This window comes from Triticum dicoccoides, chromosome 6A, assembly GCF_002162155.2.
Source record: "Triticum dicoccoides isolate Atlit2015 ecotype Zavitan chromosome 6A, WEW_v2.0, whole genome shotgun sequence".
NCBI lineage: Eukaryota > Viridiplantae > Streptophyta > Magnoliopsida > Poales > Poaceae > Triticum > Triticum dicoccoides.
The window spans coordinates 616,554,385-616,574,969 of record NC_041390.1 but is presented as its reverse complement, the minus strand read 5'-3'; the positions used below and the strand labels follow the sequence as shown (position 1 = coordinate 616,574,969).

At 44.6% G+C, this 20,585-nt stretch overlaps 1 protein-coding gene and 1 pseudogene across 1 annotated transcript; one reads left to right on the top strand and one right to left on the bottom strand.

The window, feature by feature from the left end:
• The first annotated feature begins 8,911 nt into the window (after positions 1–8,911).
• On the top strand, positions 8,912–10,261 carry LOC119314665 (annotated as a pseudogene).
• Positions 10,262–17,006: 6,745 nt separating this feature from the next.
• On the bottom strand, positions 17,007–18,244 carry LOC119314664 (probable carboxylesterase 15). The gene has a single exon (XM_037589370.1). The coding sequence runs from the start codon at positions 18,187–18,189 to the stop codon at positions 17,131–17,133; it is 1,059 nt and encodes a 352-aa protein (XP_037445267.1). The 5' UTR covers positions 18,190–18,244; the 3' UTR covers positions 17,007–17,130.
• Between the last annotated feature and the right edge of the window lie 2,341 nt (positions 18,245–20,585).

Below are 20,585 nucleotides of genomic sequence, written 5' to 3'. Positions count from 1 at the left end.
CAAAAACCTAATTCCACCGCCGCAACTTTCTGTATCCACGAGATCCCATCTTGGGGCCTGTTCCGGAGCTCCGCCGGAGAGGGCCGTCATCACGGAGGGCTTCTACATCATCATAGCCCCTCCGATGAAGTGTGAGTAGTTTGCCTCAGACCTTCAGGTCCATAGTTAGTAGCTAGATGGCTTCTTCTCTCTTTTTGGATCTCAATACAAAGTTCTTCCCCTCTCTCGTGGAGATCTATTCGATGTAATTTTCTTTTTGCGGTGTGTTTGTTGAGACCGATGAATTGTGGGTTTATGATCAAGTCTATCTATGAATAATATTTGAATCTTCTCTGAATTCTTTTATGTATGATTGGTTATCTTTGCATGTCTCTTCGAATTATCCGTTTGGTTTGGCCAACTAGATTGGTAGTTCTTGCCATGGGAGAAGTGCTTAGCTTTGGGTTCGATCTTGCGGTGTCCTTTCCCAGTGACAGAAGGGGCAGCAAGGCACGTATTGTATCGTTGCCATCGAGGATAACAAGATGGAGTTTATTTCATATTGCATGAATTTATCTCTCTACATCATGTCATCTTGCTTAAGGCGTTACTCTGTTTTTAACTTAATACTCTAGATGCATGCTGGATAGCGGTCGATGAGTGGAGTAATAGTAGTAGATGCAGAATCGTTTCAGTCTACTTGTCACGGACGTGATGCCTATATACATGATCATGCCTAGATATTCTCATAACTATGCTCAATTATGTCAATTGCTCAACAGTAATTTGTTCACCCACTGTAGAATACTTATGCTCTTGAGAGAAGCCACTAGTGAAACCTATGGCCCCCTGGTCTATTCTCATCATATCAATCTCCATCACTTTAATCTTGCTTTGCTTTTTTTACTTTGCCTTTACTTTTTACTTTGCATCTTTATACCAAAAATACCAAAAAATATTATATCTACCAGATCTCACTCTCGTAAGTGACCGTGAAGGGATTGACAACCCCTAATCGCGTTGGTTGCGAGTAGCTATCGTTTTGTGCAGGTACGAGGGACTTGAGCGTGGCCTCCTACTGGATTGATACCTTGGTTCTCAAAAACTGAGGGAAATACTTACGCTACTCTGCTGCATCATCTCTTCCTCTTCGGGGAAAACCAACGCAAGTTCAAGAGGTAGCAAGGTGTTTATGCGAGAAGGAGCCGGAGTGGAAGGAGAGGTCACAATTGGAAAGAATCGCAAAAAAATCATAACCCAGAGACCTCATTCCAAAAAATGCTAATATCAATGGAGGGGTGATTTCCTTCAATAGATGGAAAACATAGGAAATATTAGTTTGTTATCAAGGAAAGGTAAAAATTTAGGAAAGTTAGGATTTTTGAACTGATTCCTATGCAAATGGGGTTTTATTGTTTGGTAACGTGATATCAGTACCTGCTCGTTTGTGACGTGTCTGATTATGAAAGTTTGCAAATGTTAAGAACATATTTATTGGGAGGAAAGTTGTGACGTGTCTGTTATTTGTTTCCTAAAACAAATTTCACTAATAAGAGAAATCGATTGATTTAGATAATTTAGGAAATTTAGATTAAAATGTATTATTTCTTTCCTGAAAATCTGTTATTTGTTTCCTAAGACATACTGAACCAATAAAAGGAATCAATTGATTTGCATAATTTAAAGAAGTTAGATCCCTGATTTGTTATATGTTAGGAAAGTTCTAGTTGTAATAAAGAATGGAGAGAAAAATAAACCGATGGGCCAGGGTGGGAGGGGGTGGTGGGAGGAGAGACAAAAAAACCAGCGACAATAAACCGCGGAGACTATTCACCAACTCGTCCATTAAGAGTAGAGAAAAAGAGCCGGGTTTTCTTCGAGTTTCTTTTTTCACATTTTCTTTTGTTTTTTCTTCTCTGGGCTTTTCATTTGTTTCTTCAATTTTTTTCATTTTCTTTATTACTTTGGTTTATTTTCTTTATTTTTTGTTTTTTCTTTGTTTCTTTTTGTTTTTCATGCTCCATTCTTTTATGCACATCAATATTTTTCAAATATTTGTTCAACATTTTTCAAATACCTGCTCAACATTTTTATATACATGATTAACATTTTTCAATACATTTTTAACTTTTTCAAATATTAGTTCAATAATTTTCAAATACTTGTTCAACATTTTTATACACATGATCAACATTTTTACAAATACTTGTTCAACATTTTTCAAATACATGTTTAACATTTTATATGCGTGATCAACATTTTTTTCAAATATTTGTTCAATATTTTTAAATACTTGTTCAATAATTTTTTCAAATGTTTTCCGAAGAGTGTTTTTTGTAATATATATATTTATAATAGTTTAAAGTATAAACAAAAGTACATAAATAAAAGGAAAAAGGAAAACATAAAACATAAAAAAATAGGAGTGGTTGTGGCCTCCCGCACTCGTGGGCCGACCCAGCTCGCTCGCCCCTTCAGCGAATCTGTAGCCGAACTCGCTGAAGGCGAGACATGAGAGCAACTAGTTAATGAGCGCTCCTTCGGGAGCCTCACAACGATCAGCGCCACTTGGCGTGCTCTCAGCCATTCGCCACATGTCGTGCTCTGGGCGCTCCCTCCGGGTTTTGTTTTTTTTTTCGCACGTGTTTTCAGCTTTTTAAACGGTTTTTTTTTTACGTTTTGGTTTCCACCGGTCTTTCTTAGCTTTTCGATCAAAAGAAAATTTTGGAAAAAAAACCGTGAAAATGCATTTTTTCTTCTTTCACAAGAGTCACGGTTTTGTTTCCGCGAGAGGCACGGTTTTGTTTTCGCGAGAGTCACGGTCATGCCTCTTGGAAATGAAAAAAAACGCATTTTCTGTTTTTTTTTCCTTTCACTAGAGTCACGGTTTTGTTTCTGTGAGAGGTGGGTGTGCTTTCGCGAGAGTCATGGCGTGCCTCTCGGAAACGAAAAAAAATATAACACATTTCGGTTTTTTTGCCTTTCGTGAGAGTCATGGTTTTGCTTCCGCGAGAGGCACGGTTGGGATTTAGCGAGAGTCACGGTCGTGCCTCTCGAAAACGAAAAAAACGCGTTTTCTGTTTTTTTTCTTTCGTGAGAGTCACGGCCGTGCCTCTCGGAAACGAAAAAAAACATGTTTTCTGTTCGGTTTTGCTTCCGCGAGAGGCACGGGCGTGCTTTCGCGAGAGTCACGACCGTGCCTCTTGAAAACAGGAAAAAATGTGTTTCTTGTTTTTCTTTCGCGAGAGTCACTGTTTTGCTTCTGCGAGAGATATGTTTTCTGTTTTTCTTCTTTTACGAGAGTCGTGGTTTTGCTTTTGCAAGAGACACGGTTGTGCTTTCACGAGAGTCACGGCCTTGCCTCCTCGAAAACGGAAAAAACGCGTTTTCTCTTTTTTTTTCCTTCCGCGAGAGTCATGGTTTTGCTTCCGCGAGAGGCATGGTTGTAATTTCGTGAGAGGCACGGGCATGCCTCTTTCGGAAAGGGAAAAAACCCGTGCTCCCGGTTTGGTTTTTTCGTCCGAATTTTTCGTGAAAGAAAAGTTCGTCAAAACATATCAACATGGGATCTAGTTTTAAAGATCTCGACGTGAGGAATCCAACGATGAAAGCGGTTCAAGATTTGGATGCATAGTTTGAGAGATAAAACATTTTAAATAAACGGATCTATGAAAAAAGGAAAACTCTCAGGTTGGGACAAGTGGCGCGTTGCATGTGCGCCACTTGTCGCAACCAGGAGAGTTGGAGTGATCTTTACAATAAATACTCCTCAACTAGTAATTTCGACGAGACATAGGCGTGCCCCATAGACCACCCTGGGTTTTTGCCATTAGGCGGTGATCCCTATTTGACGCCCGTGAGCGTCCAGGTGCTGCGCTTTCGCTGAAGCGCTAGAGTGAACACCGCCAAACAGGCCGGCCCTCTTTGAGCTTTAGAGCAGTTCTAGGCAAACCGGTGATGGGAATCTTCTAGAAGGTTCTCTTAACCGGTTTTTTTACTGATTTTTTGTTTTGCCGGTTTTCTGGTTTGCCTTGTTTCCTTTTTCCCTTTTTTTCTCCTTTTTCTGTTTTTTGTTTTTGTTTTTTTCTTTCATTTCATTTATCTTTTTTGTTTTACTTTTATCCTTTGTTTTCATTTTTTAAATTCCTATTTTTCCATGATTTCAAAAATTATTCAAAGTTTTCAAATTTGGTTCAGTATTTGAAAATCTGTTCGTAATTCAAAAATTGTTCATCGTATATCACAAAAACATGTTCAATGTGTATTTAACTTTTGTTTAGTGTATATCATAAAATTGTTCAATGTGTACTTAAAGTTGTTCAACGTATATTACTTCAACCAAAAAACACAAACACAACGCCGAAGCCCAGAACGTTTCTTCGTATGGGTAATAGATGTTCCCAATTATAGTGTCATTTCCTTGATTCGTCATACGTTGCTGAACCCATAAGAGTCAACCAATATCCCGTTTCCTCTCTCTATAAAAGGTGTTATTTATTAACTTGTAATAAAGTATCAAGAGGATACAAAGACAATAAGCACACACCCGATCACTGCATGACTAGAATACACACAACCAACCCCAACACACCCACACAAAGGATAATGCTAGCAAGGAACAAAAACATGCCAAGGCGGAGAGAAATACAAAAGGAGTGGAAAAGAGCAATATGGATCCTCGCCGAATAGTTGCTGGCCCAAAGAAGGCGATGCAAGCCCGCACGATCTAGACATGGACCCAGCCATGCTACTAAAAACTTTGCGCACACTAGGCAAGCAACTAATCGCCAAATGTCGCATGTGGAGCCAAGAATATCCATTGATACACGAGTGATGTTGATCGTGGGACGAGAGAAGACACTACCGTAAAAATCTCACATTGGAGACGCTCTGGCGATCCCTAGCCTTCGAAGCAAGTGTATTCGGTGGTAAATCTAGACATGGCAAATAACCCACAAACAGTGCACCACGGTTCGCCACTGCATGTCGCCAACTTGAATCTGGCATGTGAAGCAAATACCATGGTCACGATCTACCTCCATCAACTTCGCCGAGCAACCATGACAGCCGCTCTCTGTGCCAATAGACCCACCTATTCAGATAGGGCATCTACAACAGTACAAACCCATTTTGACACTTTTAACGAGTCAAGTGATTTTCTTTTTGCGTATTGTAGCGGCAGTAGACAAAAAATCAGCCACAATAGGAAAAAAATTAAAGTAAAATAAAACATTTATTCCTTTTAAACTGTTTTTAATATTTTTAAAATTCTAAAAAATAAAACCTTTTGGTGAACATATTCTTAAAAACTAAAATCATTTTTCAAAAAAGAGAACATTTTTTTGTGAATCGTAAGTTTTCTGAATTTTTTTGGAATAATGCAAACATTTTTTAGAAATGATAATAATTTAAAATTTTCGGAAATATTTTTATAAACTGTGATTTTTAGAAAAAAACGTAAAAAGAAAAAAAGAAAAGAAAAGACAAGGAACAAATTTTGAGTCAATAAAGAAATACAAAATGGAAAAACAATAATGAAAACCGGAAAAACATGTCCCAAGACTGAAAGTTGTGCAACAGGAATGTAAACGGGCGGACCATTAGGTGGCTGCGGCCGCGTACAGTTGTGTGATGGCCCGGCACTTTACCACAGTGAGCGGCAAATAGGATTTCTTCTGTCTACTAGACGAAGCCACGCACCTTGATCAGATGCTTCATGCATCGGCTAAAAAGAACATTAAAGATGTGTTTGGTAGGGTGCATGGAGGGTGCCTGAGGGGCAAAAGTTCCCTATCCAACCCACTTTTGAGTGTTTGGTAGCCTGTATGGAACGTTTTCAACATGCACGACCTCATCCCAAATACCATCATAGCATGCACGAAGAGAGAACACCCTAGCAGTCATTCGCTGGTCAACATGCACCAACGAAGCGAGTGACGACGTGTTTAAAAAAAGGTCCATAAATTCAAATTTTGGTTAGATTTTTAAAAAATGTTCAAAATTCCAAATTATGTATAATTTTCCAAAATGTTCAGATTTCTAAATTTGTTTAAATTTTAAAAAAATCTTTGGACGGTTGGAAACATGCCATGGAGGCAATGGTAGAGTGTTTACATAGTACCATTATGTTCATGTAATATAATGAATGTAGGATGCGAAGCACTTGGTGGAAGAGGCCAAAACTCATCATTGTCTTAGTATAGTTGTAAGAACATAATCAAAACATCATTTCCATCCACACAATTCTCCCTCTGAGCACGTTTGCGATAAGATGTCACATTGCGAATGGATGTTTGGCTATTTTCATTTGCGTTATGGTGGACAGAGGATGTGGCTGTGGCCCCCTCATTGCTCACTTTGATAGAAGCTGTTTGCGGATCAGCTCACTAATGGAGTTGGCACAGAAGATCTAATTGCATGGGCAAGGAACCTAGCCAATATCCCCCTAACGGTTGGGGTAGTGTGGACGGCAAAATTGGGCCTCGCCTCTCCCTGTTATTTTCGCTAGCAAAGCCTGCATCAAGCATGCACTGATCTGGCACGATGTGGCCTTTCACATATGGAGCTTGAAAAGGGTTTTAAATCTAAGTTTTAGAACTATTTTAGCCTTTGCCGAAATCACTAAATTTCTGTGAATTTCAGATTTCGGTTTCATTTTGGCCAAAGGACCGAAATTTCCACTTGAATTTGATTGAGGCTGAAACAAAACATTCTAAAAAATCCAAAACTAATTAATGAAAATAATATGTGCAGAAATTAGTGACATTTCATTGAAAGTGAGAACCATGCTATGCCCAGTCATGCATGAGATGGCACCAGCAGCACATAAGATGTAATTTTAGTGAGCATTTGATTTACATTTGTAATCGAAAATATTCAGCACTTTCTTTGAAAGAGAGACTTTTTACGATGCATCATACTACCACATATAATGGGTAGTATTAAGTTAATCCAATGGCCAGTATGAAACGGTCAGGTTTTAGCTCAAGGATATATTAGTAATTCCTTATTAGCGGTAGATTAACTAAACTACCAGTAATTAATTATGGCAATCGGAGCCGACACCGCCTGCCTGCAGGTTACCTTCTTCAACCTCCGTCCACGCTGACGCCCGCAATAACCATAGCGTGCAGGCCGCCGCCCGCAACCTCCGCCATCCGAACGCCTGCAGGCCACCACCCCAGGACGTCCGCTTGCCCACCTCCCGGCGTGCGCCCTCATATTCATTGCGGTGTGCATGAGCACGTCCGCAGATTGGAGGCAGGCTCATGTAGATATGGATTGATTGATTGGTTTCGGTGTCTCATTATCAAATGAAGGCGCTCAACGAGGCTTGTTGGTGCTGATCGCAACAGGACACCATCCATCAAGCACACACACACAAACACTGAACTAGAAACACACACGCACGCCCAACACATACACACACAACTACCAGAGGAGAGAGCGGAACGCTGACGAGGACGGCGGTGTCACGTCGTTGGCGATGTCGGGCGTCAGTGGTGGCACGGGGGAGGAAGGGCAGCGGCCAGAGGTGGTGTCCGTGGCAATGGTGCTTTGTGCGACGGAGAGGTCGGTTATGTGCGTCTGAGTAGACGGCCGACGGCAAGAGTGGGGGCTGCATGGTCGCTGGCCTGCATCGACCGCAGCGTGTCCCTCTGCTGGCTGAGTTCCAATTGTGAACTACCCAAAATGTCCCTGATGCCTTAATATACTACCCAAACTGTGTTGTAGTATCGGTAAATCTGGTGCGTTCGTTAGCTGAAATGGATGGTCAATATATCTTACATGTACTGTAACAAGCCCCGGAGAGAAGAGCATTCTATCCGATCCATATGCTAATCACTTGTGGCCCTGAAAAGCATGGGACCCACATACCGTATCTGTGCAAGTGTCGGAAATGTGCAGAGTGTATTGCGGGTATTTCATTTGAGAAATGACTTACAAGTTATACAGCAATCCGAAGCACGAATCTTGAGAACTAAACAAATGGCCGAGGATCTGCCGGTAACCAGCGGTACCGCTCAATTCTCCGTTTGATTAAACTTGGCTCATCAATGCACGTCTGGTCCAAATCTTCCGACAAGGAAGCAAGACACGCATAGTCTCGAACAATATTGCAGCACTGGCACCCAATATGGACCCTATGGACTACATGTAATAAGATGATGATATAGAGGGTCTTCTTACGGCATACTTCAGACTATGTGTTTGGAGAATGTGACTACTAGAACTGGTTTTCTTTAAATGAAATCGGAGGGCAAGCCTCTCTTTTGCTAAAAAAATGTGTTTATTCTTGGCATTTTTGCAACAGTGGCACTCGATATGTAGGAGGTGGCACATGGACCAACTAGGCGGCACGATGGATGGTCTTCAGGTGGTCGACCGTCGCCAGCTCGGTGCGCCTCCTAACAGTTGATTCCACGTGTGAGGTGTCTTGTTTTTCGCTTTTGGGCATGTCGTCTGTTGTTTTCCCAACTGATTTTGTTAATTCATACTTAGATCTCTTGTCTGATGGAATTAGAGGACTTTATTATAATAGTGCGGTTTTTAGAGAGAACTCTGATCCGGTAAGGAAATCATAGTGCAGTTAATTTCCTACAAGGAGCTGGGTAGAAATGATCCGTGATGTAGTGCAGTTCAATGGAGACACGAGATCCTTTGTACTCCAATGGTTTTTTCAATGCAAATGCACCAGACGTCACAGCAAGGACGAGACAGGACTGCAGTTGGAAAGTGACACAACAGGAAACTATTCCAAGAGAAGAAACATTGGACAGCGGTCCATTTATACCCTCGTACGCTCGCCTCTCAACCGTCCATACGCCTATATAACACGGTCCTACCTATCTTCCTGCATCGGAACCAACCAAACAGGCACGGTTAGATACGATCGAGCTCAAATCTACGTACGCGTCCACGTACATACGCCATGGCGCTCCATGGACTCGCTTTGCCTAATTCTCAGGTCGTCCTGTCGGCAGCATGCACGCGTCCGCCGGCAACAGCCGGACGACTTGCAAGGGCACGCTTCCTGTTTTCCTCGACGTCGGTGAACCGTAAGCTCATCGTAAGCTTGTCCTCCATCAATAATCCCTACACGGCAGCCGGCGGCATGGTATGTACGGTATAGTTTGGTTCAAACTTTGTACATATTTTGTTTTGATTGAGAATTTATGCATGTCGCGTCGATTTTTTAAAAGAAATTTGCAGTAATTATCGATTATTTATTCGAGCTAGCGTAGCAGGAAGTGGCAGCAGGGGAAGACGAGCACGAGCTAAAGCTCCTGGGGACATGGAGGGGCCCGTTCGCGATGCGAGTGAGGCTGGCGCTCAACTTCAAGGGCCTGAGCTACGAGTACCAGGAAGAGGACCTTGCCAACAAGAGCGACCTTCTTCTTGAGTCCAACCCGGTGAACAAGAAGGTGCCCGTGCTCATCCACAACGGTGTGCCCATCTGCGAGTCACTCGCCATCTTGGAGTACATCGATGAGGTCTACCATGGGATAGGACCCTCCCTCCACCCCGCCGACCCCTACCAACGTGCTAGGGCTCGATTCTAGGCAGCCTACATTGACAACAAGGTTCATGATTAATTGCCATTACTTGTGCACATGTTAGTTCTGTTAGTTTGTCGATGTAGTACGTAATATACAACGTGTGTGTGTGTGTGTGTGTGTGTGTGTGTGTGTGTGCACATGTGTGTTTGCAGCTAGTCGCGCCATGGTGGAAGATGTTTGTGGGCAAGACAGACAAGGAGAAAGAGGAAGGGACAAAGCAAACGCTAGCGGCGGTGGAGACGCTAGAGGGGGCCTTGAGGGAATGCTCCAAGGGGAAGCCGTTCTTTGGAGGAGACAACGTCGGCTATGTTGATGTTGTGTTGGGTGGTATGGTTGCATGGATGCAAGGGACCATGGCGCTTTGTGGTGTGGAGCTCCTTCACGCCACCAAGACTCCGCTTCTGCTGGCATGGATTGAGCGCTTTGGAGAACTCGAACCTGCTAAGGTGGTTCTGCCAAAAGTCGATAGGCTGGTTGACTTTGCAAAGATGAAACGTGCCCAAAGAACTCTAATCTAAGATGTCTCAGCAGTCCAAGAATAGCTAAGGATCTTGATAGGAGCGCAATGCATAGGAGTCATGACACGGAATACTATTGTTCTTTCTCTCACATGTTTCTTGTAACAATGCACAATGTTATTGTTCAGACAACCTAGTATTTTGAAGTTCAATCATCTTCATGTTATTCCTCCCTAATATAAATAGCTCAATGTCGATAAGTTATTATTTTGATGGAGTGAAAGGATTGTTGGAACATATTTTTCATTCCTCCCGTTAGTTCAGAATTTTGGAGTAACTGATAAAGCATGAACTTAATACAATCAGAGCAAAGAGGTTTTGCATTTAAAATCCTGCCACCGCAGTACTAAAAATATATTTTACATTCTACATTGATCCTAGCCTACACTACAGGACTCGCGGTCTATGCCTGCGACCACGGGTCGTCGGCATAGGCCCCTAAGCCGTCGGCATAGATCTATGCCTACGGTTGCCGTCGGCATAGATCTATGCCTACGGTTGCCGTCGGCATAGACCCGTCGGCGTAGATGTCGTCGGCGTAGTCTTGTCAGAAAGTCGGCATAGTATAGCCGTCGGCATAGGGACATATGCCGCGGCCTGGCGTCAGCCGTCGGCATAGTTTAGCCGTCGGCAGTGTTTTGCGTCTGACGGCAATGGACGGCGCCGTCAAAAGCGCTGACGAATCGTGCAACGCCACGTGGCAGAGGTATGCTGACGGCTTTGCCGTCGGCATATCTCTGCCACGTGGCAACCCGTGGTACTCCTGGTGGCAGGACTATGCCGACGGCTGCCGTCGGCATACCTACGCCGCGGATCGGTGACGTGGCATGCGGTGATATGCCGATGGCCGCCCGTCCCGACCGTCGGCATAGGTTTGACGGCGTTAGCCGCTAGTCACGGGCGGGGACGTCGGGCCCACAGTTATACCGACGGCTCATTTATGCTGACGACTGGTGTCGGCATGTCTCCGCCTAGGTCGACGACCATTCTGTGCCGACGGTGGCCGTCGGCATAGATCCACGTAACCCGACGGCCAGTGTAAGCCGACGGCCAGGACTGGACTGTCGGCATATCTCAAACTAGGCCGACGGCAGCTGTAGGCATAGGTTTGGCCGTCAGCGTATGCCCGTTTTCCGGTAGTGCTAGATGTATACATAAGGGAGACCAGTAAGGATCGATGGTAGATTATTGTATTGTTAGCCATGCGTGAATACATGATGCAGAAGCACAACACCTTCGGACACCTTTGGACGGTTGGAAACATGTCATGGAGGCAGTGATAAAGTGTTTATACAGTACCATTATGTTCATGTAATATGATGCATGTAGGCTGCAAAACAGTTGGTGGAAGAGGCCAAAACTAATCATTGTCTATTGAGGATATCGCTTATTGTTAGTGTCTTGATCGGCTGAGAATTAGAGATTAATTGGAAATCCGATGATTAATCAATTTTATCGGTTGACTATTAATCGGTCTTTTTTATTTTTTGCAAATCCCATGTTCCCGGCACTAAAAACATGTTATATTCAACACGAAAACAATACTGAGCAGAAATGTTACATTGATTCCTTGCCTTTGAATTCTTGTACAACCACAAAAAAAAATAGGACAACAGTACATATTACGTTACAAGGTCCATAAAATACAAATAAACATAGTTCTTGCACACATAATTGTAGAAATATGCATGATTTATCGGTATATTCCTGCCAAATCGCTTGTAAGAGCGATAAATCGGCCCAACCGGTAAACGATGATGATGCATGTGGCATAATCTTATCGTTCACCCACCGTATAGTGACAAATCGGATGATACATCGTTGAATCAGCCGATTTTTTGAACAGTACTCTTAGCCTAGGTGTAAGAACACAATCAAAACATGGTTTCCATCCACATGATTGTCCCTCTGAGCGCATATGCGATAAGATGTCACAGTGGAAATGGATGTTTGGCTATTTTGTTTGTGTTATGGGGCAGAGGATGTGGCCCCCTCACTATAGTGATAGGACCCCCTCATTGCTCACTTCGATAACAGTTGTGTGTGTATCTCACGCGTCAGTCAGAAGAACTCCTTGCACGCATAAGGAAACCTAGCCAATGTCTCCCTAATGGTTGGGACTGTGTGGACGGCAAAATTCGGCCTCACTTCCCTTGATTTTTTTTAGGATCCGATTCAATTAAAAAGGTCAGAGAGAGATGCCCAATTAATTAACAGAAAACCGGACGAAAACCGTCACAACACGCCCGCAAAAATAAGGCACACAGGGCGACTTGACAACCCACACAAGAACACACACACGCCCGCCGAGGAGAAGAGCGTCGTCGATGTTGCAATCCGGTGTCATCGTCATCACACCTCCGCGAGGGCGACTCCGACTCCACCATCGACGACCACCAATGTAGCCCGCACCGCAGACAAGCGCAGAGGCCTACGCCGGCCAATGTCAAGCAATCCACCACACGCGCCGGCAACTAGGCAGCTCCGACTCTGTCGACGAGCATTGTAGAAGAAAAGGCGCTGGGCCTGCGCCGACCCAGCGCCAGAACCGACCGCCCGTCTAGCATCGTCGTCACCGCAAGGCTTCTCCTCAGCAGCTCCGACTTCAGAAGACAAGCGAGGCAAGGTGACCCCTCCACTAGTAGAAAACAAGCATTTGGTTCAGGCCAGAAAAGGGCATTAATCCCGGTTCTCCTATGAAACGGGACCAATGGGTGCATCAGTCCCGGTTCATGAGGCCAGGGCGCCAGCCGGGCCTCGGAGGCCATTGGTCCCGGTTCGTCTGACCCCTTTGGTCCCGGTTACAGACACGAACCAGGACCAATGGGCCTCGCTTCTGGCGCAGCACCTTTAGTCCCGGTTGGTGGCTGAAACCGAGACTAAAGGTCAGTCTTCTGTCCCGGTTGTAGCCACCAACCGGGACTAAAGAGATGCCTATATATACCCTCGCCCATGTCCGCTCACTCCTCTGTTTTTTAGCCATGTGGGAGGTCTGTGTGCATGCACAGCCTCCCTTCTATGCATGCACATTAGGTGTTCGATGAAATGCCCGAGCCACACTTAAGTTTTCTCCTCTCCAAGCTCGACCTACAAGCTCCATTTTCCCCAAGATTTGTCTAGGTTTGATGGTCCGTCCCGTCCCGTCTCTGTCCTCACCACCGTCGATCGCCCGAGCTGATCTCGTCGCCGGCACCACCGTGGTGAGCCTCTTATTCTTATCTTCTTTTTAAAAGGAAATTCTTACATGTATGATTTAGATAGATACTTGTATGATTTTCTTACTTTTATTATTGTTTGTTACTCCCTCCATTCCTTGATATAAGGTGTATAGATTTTTGAGAAAAAAAATCTGAAATATAAGGTATATTGCGTTGCAACACTCGTATGGATAATGTTTTTAGGGATTTGATTACATTTCCTTATATTAGGCAAGCTTCTCTATTTTCTCATATTAATTAGTCAGGTGTAATCTCGCCCAAAACTTGTGAAAATTTTCCTCCACATGCGTTCTTTAATTTTTGTGCCAAAAACTATACACTCTATATTAAGGAACAGAGGGAGTATTATATAGTGTCATGGATTTGGTATCCGCCCCCGTCGGGCCTCGTCCTGTCTATGATTCGGATGTGGTATATTACATTTTATTATGATTTGTTTTATTAGTGTTTATGACAATTACGCCGACCAATGTGACATAGATGTTTTTATCTAGGAGATATGTGAACCAGAAATTCCAACCGATCCTGTTGTCGAGAGGTTAAATTTAGTTGAAAAAGAAAAAAATTACTTGAAGAAAAAATCGAAAAGAATTGAGAAGGAGAACATGAAATTGAAGTTGCATGTTGCGGATGTCGTCGATGATCAGTACAAGATTAGTGAAACTACAGGAACTTGAGAGCCAGTGAGCTACCGGCCAACCATCTCAGCGGCATGAATATCCTTCCTTCGACGCTGACCCAGAAGCTACCCCACCATCTCAACGGAGAAGCAGCGTGGCTTCCACGGAGCTCGTTCAGCCTGATTTCATGGCTCCTCGCTACCCCGTGGATAGTATCACAGAGGCTGAACATTGTGTGCTAGTGACAAAAATGCTAGAACCTGACCTTGAAGGTGGTGGTCGGCTCTGTTCTACCTCCTCGAGGGAACTTTCCATTGCCGTTCGATTCCACATGGCTACCGAGCCCGTCCAGCTCCGGCAACCTCCCAAGGCAAGCCACCAATGAAGAGCCGCAGCCGGCGCGACGCACACCACCAGACCCGAACCACCAGGCGAGGAGCACGGGCTGCCACCCTGAAGCTCCGGATCTAGCCACACCAAGATGCCACCACGAGCTGCTACAACCAGATCCATCCGAAGCTGCCACAGGGGCTCCAGCTCCAGATCCACCCGACGCAGCCACCACCAGACCAAAACGGATCGGCCCGCCAAGGAGCCGCACAAGCCGCCGCACCATTGGAGAAGGGCGCTGGCGAGGTCATCGGGGTGCTCCAGCCGCAGGCCCGCTGGAGAAGGGCGTCGGCGAGGTCATCGGGGTGCTCCAGCCGCCGGCCCGTGATGTCTACTACACAACCTTCTTCTTGTAGACGTTGTTGGGCCTCCAAGTGCAGAGGTTTGTAGGACAGTAGCAAATTTTCCTCAAGTGGATGACCTAAGGTTTATCAATCTGTAGGAGGCGTAGGATGAAGATGGTCTCTCTCAAGCAACCCTGCAACCAAATAACAAAGAGTCTCTTGTGTCCCCAACACACCCAATATAATGGTAAATTGTATAGGTGCATTAGTTCGGCGAAGAGATGGTGATACAAGTGCAATATGGATAGTAGATAAAGGTTTTTCTAATCTGAAATTATAAAAACAGCAAGGTAGCAAATGATAAAAGTGAGCATAAACAATATTGCAATGATAGGAAACAAGGCCTAGGGTTCATACTTTCACTAGTGCAAATTCTCTCAACAATAATAACATAGTTTGATCATATAACAATCCCTCAACATGCAACAAAGAGTCACTCCAAAGTCACTAATAGCGAAGAACAAACGAAGAGATTATGATAGGGTACGAAACCACCTCAAAGTTATTCTTTCCAATCAATTCGTTGGGCTATTCCTATAAGTGTCACAAACAGCCCTAGAGTTCGTACTAGAATAACACCTTAAGACACAAATCAACAAAAACCCTAATGTCATCTAGATACTCCAATGTCACCTCAAGTATCTGTGGGTATGATTATATGATATGCATCACACAATCTCAAATTCGTCTATTCAACCAACACATAGAACCTCAAAGAGTGTCCCAAAGTTTCTACCGGAGAATCAAGACAAAAACATGTGCCAACCCCTATGCATAAGTTCATGAACGGAACCCGCAAGTTGGTCACCAAAACATACATCAAGGGAATCAATAGAATACCCCGTTGTCACCACGGGTATCCCACGCAAGACATACATCAAGTGTTCTCAAATCCTTAAAGACTCAATCCAATAAGATAACTTTAAATGGAAAACTCAATCCATTACAAGAGAGTAGAGGGGGAGAAACATCATAAGATCCAACTATAATAGCAAAGCTCGCGATACATCAAGATCGTGCCACCTCAAGAACACGAGAAAGAGATCAAACACATAGCTACTGGTACATACCCTCAGCCCCGAGGGAGAACTACTCCCTCCTCGTCATGGAGAGCGCCGGGATGATGAAGATAGCCACCGGAGAGGGATTCCCCCTCCGGCAGGGTGCCGGAACGGGTCTAGATTGGTTTTCGGTGTCTACGGAGGCTTCTGGCAGTGGAACTCCCGATCTATTGTGTTCTTCGATGTTTTTAGGGTATATGGGTATATATAGGAGGAAGAAGTACGTCGGTGGACCTCCGGGCTGTCCACGAAGCAGGGGGGCGCGCCCAGGGGGGTGGGCGCGCCCTCCACCCTCGTGGGCAGCCCGGCACTCTCCTGGTCCAACTCCGATACTCCGTGGGCTTCTTTTAGTCCAAAAATAAGTTCCGTGAAGTTTCAGGTCAATTGGACTCCGTTTGATTTTCCTTTTCTGCGATACTCTAAAACAAGGAAAAAACCAAAACTGGCACTAGGCTATAGGTTAATAGGTTAGTCCCAAAAATCATATAAAATAGCATATAAATGCATATAAAATATCCAAAATTGATAATATAATAACATGGAACAATCAAAAATTATAGATACGTTGAAGACGTATTAGGCCGTCGGAGTCGCGCCGCCATACCACAGGGGCCAAGCCTTCCCCACCACCTCCACGCGCCGAGACACCGCCCACGTGACCACCGCAGAGAGAACCTAGGGCCGCCACCCCAACGCCCACCCTCGCCGAGCGCACCGCGCTGTCCAGGGCCGGTCCCGGAACGCATTCACGTGAGAGAGGCCCGCCGCCGCCGGCTGCTACGTGGGCTTTGCCCAACAGCGACGTCCGCCGGCGACGGGGGCAGGGAGGAGCGGGTGGGATGACGGCGGCGGCGCGAGGGTATGCTCGGGCCGCTCCCCTGAGGGCGACGCGAGCGGGGTGTGCACAAGCCTCTTTGTTTGCGAAGTTGATCAAAAGCGCCTCCCCTGATTTTCGCTAGCAAAGCATGCGTGAAGCCTACACTGATCCCACATGATGTGGCACTTCGCGTATGGTGCTTGAATACGGTTTTAGTTTTAAGTTCTAGGAGTATTTTAGCCTTTGCATTCCACTTGAATTTGATGGAGACCGAACCAAAAATTCTGAAAATTCCAAAACTAATTTGAATTTGTATGTACTACCAAAATTACTGGAGTATTTTGACCGAAAGGAGATTATTGTAATATGTACAGAAATTAATGAAATTTCACTGAAAGTGAGAACCAGTGATGCACTGATCATACGACCGGCGGTCATGAGCGTTTCGTGATTTCGATCCTCATGCTATGCCCAATCATGGCATGATGCGCCGGCGGCACATAAGATGTTGTAAATTTAGTAAGCATCCGATTTACATTTGTAATCGAAAATATTCAGAATTTCCATTGAAAATATGAAATAAGCACTGACGAGATGAGCATTACATCCGATCCATATGCTAATCACCAGTGGCTAGTCGCCGTACACGTACACACGAATTGCCTAACCACTCGGACCAGCTCGTCTGAGGCATCACCGAAGGGGGCGAAGACGAAGAAGCCGTGGCCCTGCCCCTCGAACTCGGCGAGCTCGACGGGCTTCCCCATGGCCCGAAGCCTCGCCACGTACTCAGCCACCCGGTCGCGCATCCGGTCACGGCCGGCCTTGGCGACGAGCACCGGAGGGAACGGCACGTCATCGAGCGGGGCGCTCTCCGGCCCGAACGGGTTCGCCGCCGGGTGGTCCCTGGTGGCTCCGTCGGGCAAAGCCAGCCGCCACATCTGGTCGAAGTTCCTCCCAGGGTCGAACTCGGACGACGGCGCCATGGCCTCGGCCTCGGCCTCGGAAGCCGTCCTCTCCTCGCCACCGAAGTAGGGCCAGAGTATCACGCACCCGACGACGCGCACCCGGTGGCCAAGCGCGAGGGCGCCGGAGCCGAGGCGGGCGGCGACGTGGTGCACCATGTTGCCGCCTGCGGAGTCGCCACAGAGGAACACCCGGCCGAAGTCGGCGCACGCGGCGAGCCAGGCGTCGGTGTCGGCGGCCGCCTGGTCGCGGAGCCACGAGAGGACGGTCTCGGCGTCCCTGTGCGCGGCTGGGAGGCGGTGCTCCGGGGCGAGCCGGTAGTCGGCGGAGAGCACGAGCGCCGGGAGCTCGCCGGCCAGCCGGAGCGCGCCAGCGTGGAAGTTGGGCCACTCGAAGCTGGCGATGCAGAAGCCTCCGCCGTGGAAATAGACGAGCACCGGGAGCTTCGGATGCTTCTTCTCTGCGCGGCCTGCGGTGGTTGGCCTGTACATCCGGAGGCGGAGGCCGTGGCCGGCGTCGTACACCACGTCTTTCCACTGGACGGGAAGGTCGGAGGGGATGTGTCTCAGCATCGGCAAGTGGGAGTAGTCCAGGCTGCGCCTCACGGTGCCGTCGCTCAGGAGCTGCACGATGCCCATGCAGTCCTCCACCACATGCGGCGGCGCCGGCGCCGAACCCGAGGCAGCAGACGCCGGCGAGGACGGTATAGTCGACATTGTGGTACGAATGGATTGGCTTGGCTACACGGTGGCCTTTCCTATACAAGCTACAAGTAATAACCGGCCGGGCACACAGAAAAGCAATTCTCCCATTCACGGGATGTCCCGTACATGAAAGCACACTGTTCTGGCTAGGCTCCACTGTTCCATACTTTTGCATTTTATTTGAAGTTAAAACCTATTATATCTTTTAAATCAAAATACAATTTATAACCCGTTTGTATATTTGTGTTTTTGACAACGGGAACTTTAATAAGAGACCATTTTTTAAATATATTTCAACAATTTTAAAATGCAAACTCTGAAACACGGTAAAACAGTGTTAAATTAATAAGAATCAGTTTGATACATTTTTTTGCGGGTCAGTTTGATGCAAATTGGCACACAGCGTAATACTCCCTCCGTCCCAAAATTCTTGTCTTAGATTTGTCTAGATACGAAGAATTTTGAGACTGAGGGAGTATTATGATACGCAACCACACACGGTGAGCCATAGTGAAACATTTATTTTAAGAAATAGAATGAAACATTTTTAAAATTTTCGCATGTAATTAAAAAAATTATGAAACACGTTTGAGCATGGTTATTTAGTTGTCTAAAAGTTAATTTCTAAAAATATATTCAATATTAGTCTTGTTTTAAAAATCTTGTCAGAAAAAATACAATTGTGCAAACAGAATGTAAATCATTTTTTTTTACTTCAACATAAATGAGGTGTCTATTTATTTGAATGAAACTGGGTTAGTAGAAAAAACATTGATGATGTTAGTGGTCCCACACAACAATAAAAGAGGTGGTGAATGCATGCATGGGAGGTCCCGTGCATGGTAGAAAATCCTCTCTCGCCGGGCACAAGCAACTCTACGACCTCTTTTGGTTCATAGGATAGGATTATCGTAGGAATATGAATTTTGTAGGAAATGAGATGCCATGTATCTCAAATCCTATGAGTAGAAATAGGAGACGAGATGTCATTTGGTTGACACCAAAGGAATTTTTTCATTGAGTCTAGGCTCATTTTTATTGTCCTGTGAAATGTGGAGAATATGAACCAATCATATGTAGGAATAGGAATCTATTCCTATGAACCAAAGGGCTGTAAAGGAAAAAAATCCTATAAGAATCATATCCTCTAGAATTCTTATGAAATTGCTCCAAACCAAAGGAGGCCTACATTTGCTCCGTTTAGGCTATCCATAGTGGGGGTAACTTAGGTAGTAACTTAACACACCCCAAGACAATTTTACTTATGTGGCAAGTATTTAATGAGGAGAGAGGTGTTTGGAGTAACATAATATGTTACTGTAACATAGCGCTTTCCGAGGTAAAATGAGTCTATAAGGCAATAAATGAAACAATATATGACACTACTACTAAGATACTTTGCACTATGAAAATAGTAACTTAAACTAGTGTCGTATACATGACACTAATATAAGTTACTGCCCACTGTGACCAGCCTTAGTCACCCACAAGAAACACACTAACACAGAAAACCTGGCTCATTAGTCTGGTGCCTCGTTGTCTTTCTTTTAGGGAATGGTGCCTCGTTGTGTACTCTCTCCATTTTTATTTAGTCAGTGTATTAGCTTTAATCAAAGTCAAGTTTTATAATCTTTGACGAAGTTCATAAACAAAAATATTAACATATACAATAACAAATGAACAATATTAGATTTATTATTGAATGTGCTTTCACAACATATAGATTTGTTATGGTAAATGTCTATATTATTTTTTTAAACTTGATCAAACTTTACGAAGTTTGACTTCAGCCAACTCTAGTATGCAGAATCAATAAAAACAAAGGGAGTATATGTGAGGACGAGAAAACAAATCAAGGCACACTACTCGTAGTGCTCTAGACGCCTTCAGCGGTGCTCACGTGCACCCCGATCAGGCCGCGACCCAGCAGAGTTCGCTACGCAACCTAGTTTTTTCCTTCCCTTTTTGTGTAGTTGATCTGGTAGATAAGAACCAGCTTTTTAAAATACTTTTGATATTTTTTTGTGAAATCTAAAAAGGTTTATGGATTTTATTAAAAAAGCTCATTGATTTTGGAAAAAAGTTCATAATTTTTTAAAAGATCGCAAATTTGAAAAAGTTCGTCGATTTGCAAAAACGTTCATAAGTTTTGCAAAAAGAAATCATTGATTTTTTTATAAAAATTTCATCAATTTTTTAAAAAATTCATCAATTCTGAATAATTTCACAAATTTAAGAATAGAAAAATAAATAAATAAATAAAAGGAAAAGGAAAAGAGAAGAAAGAAGAAAAAGGGAGTAAGTAATCACAACATGTGTGGTGCCCTAGTTGGTTACTGCAGTTTATCAAGAAGAAGGAGATCACGGGTTTGAATCACCTTGCACGCACGTTTTTAGCAGGTTAATTG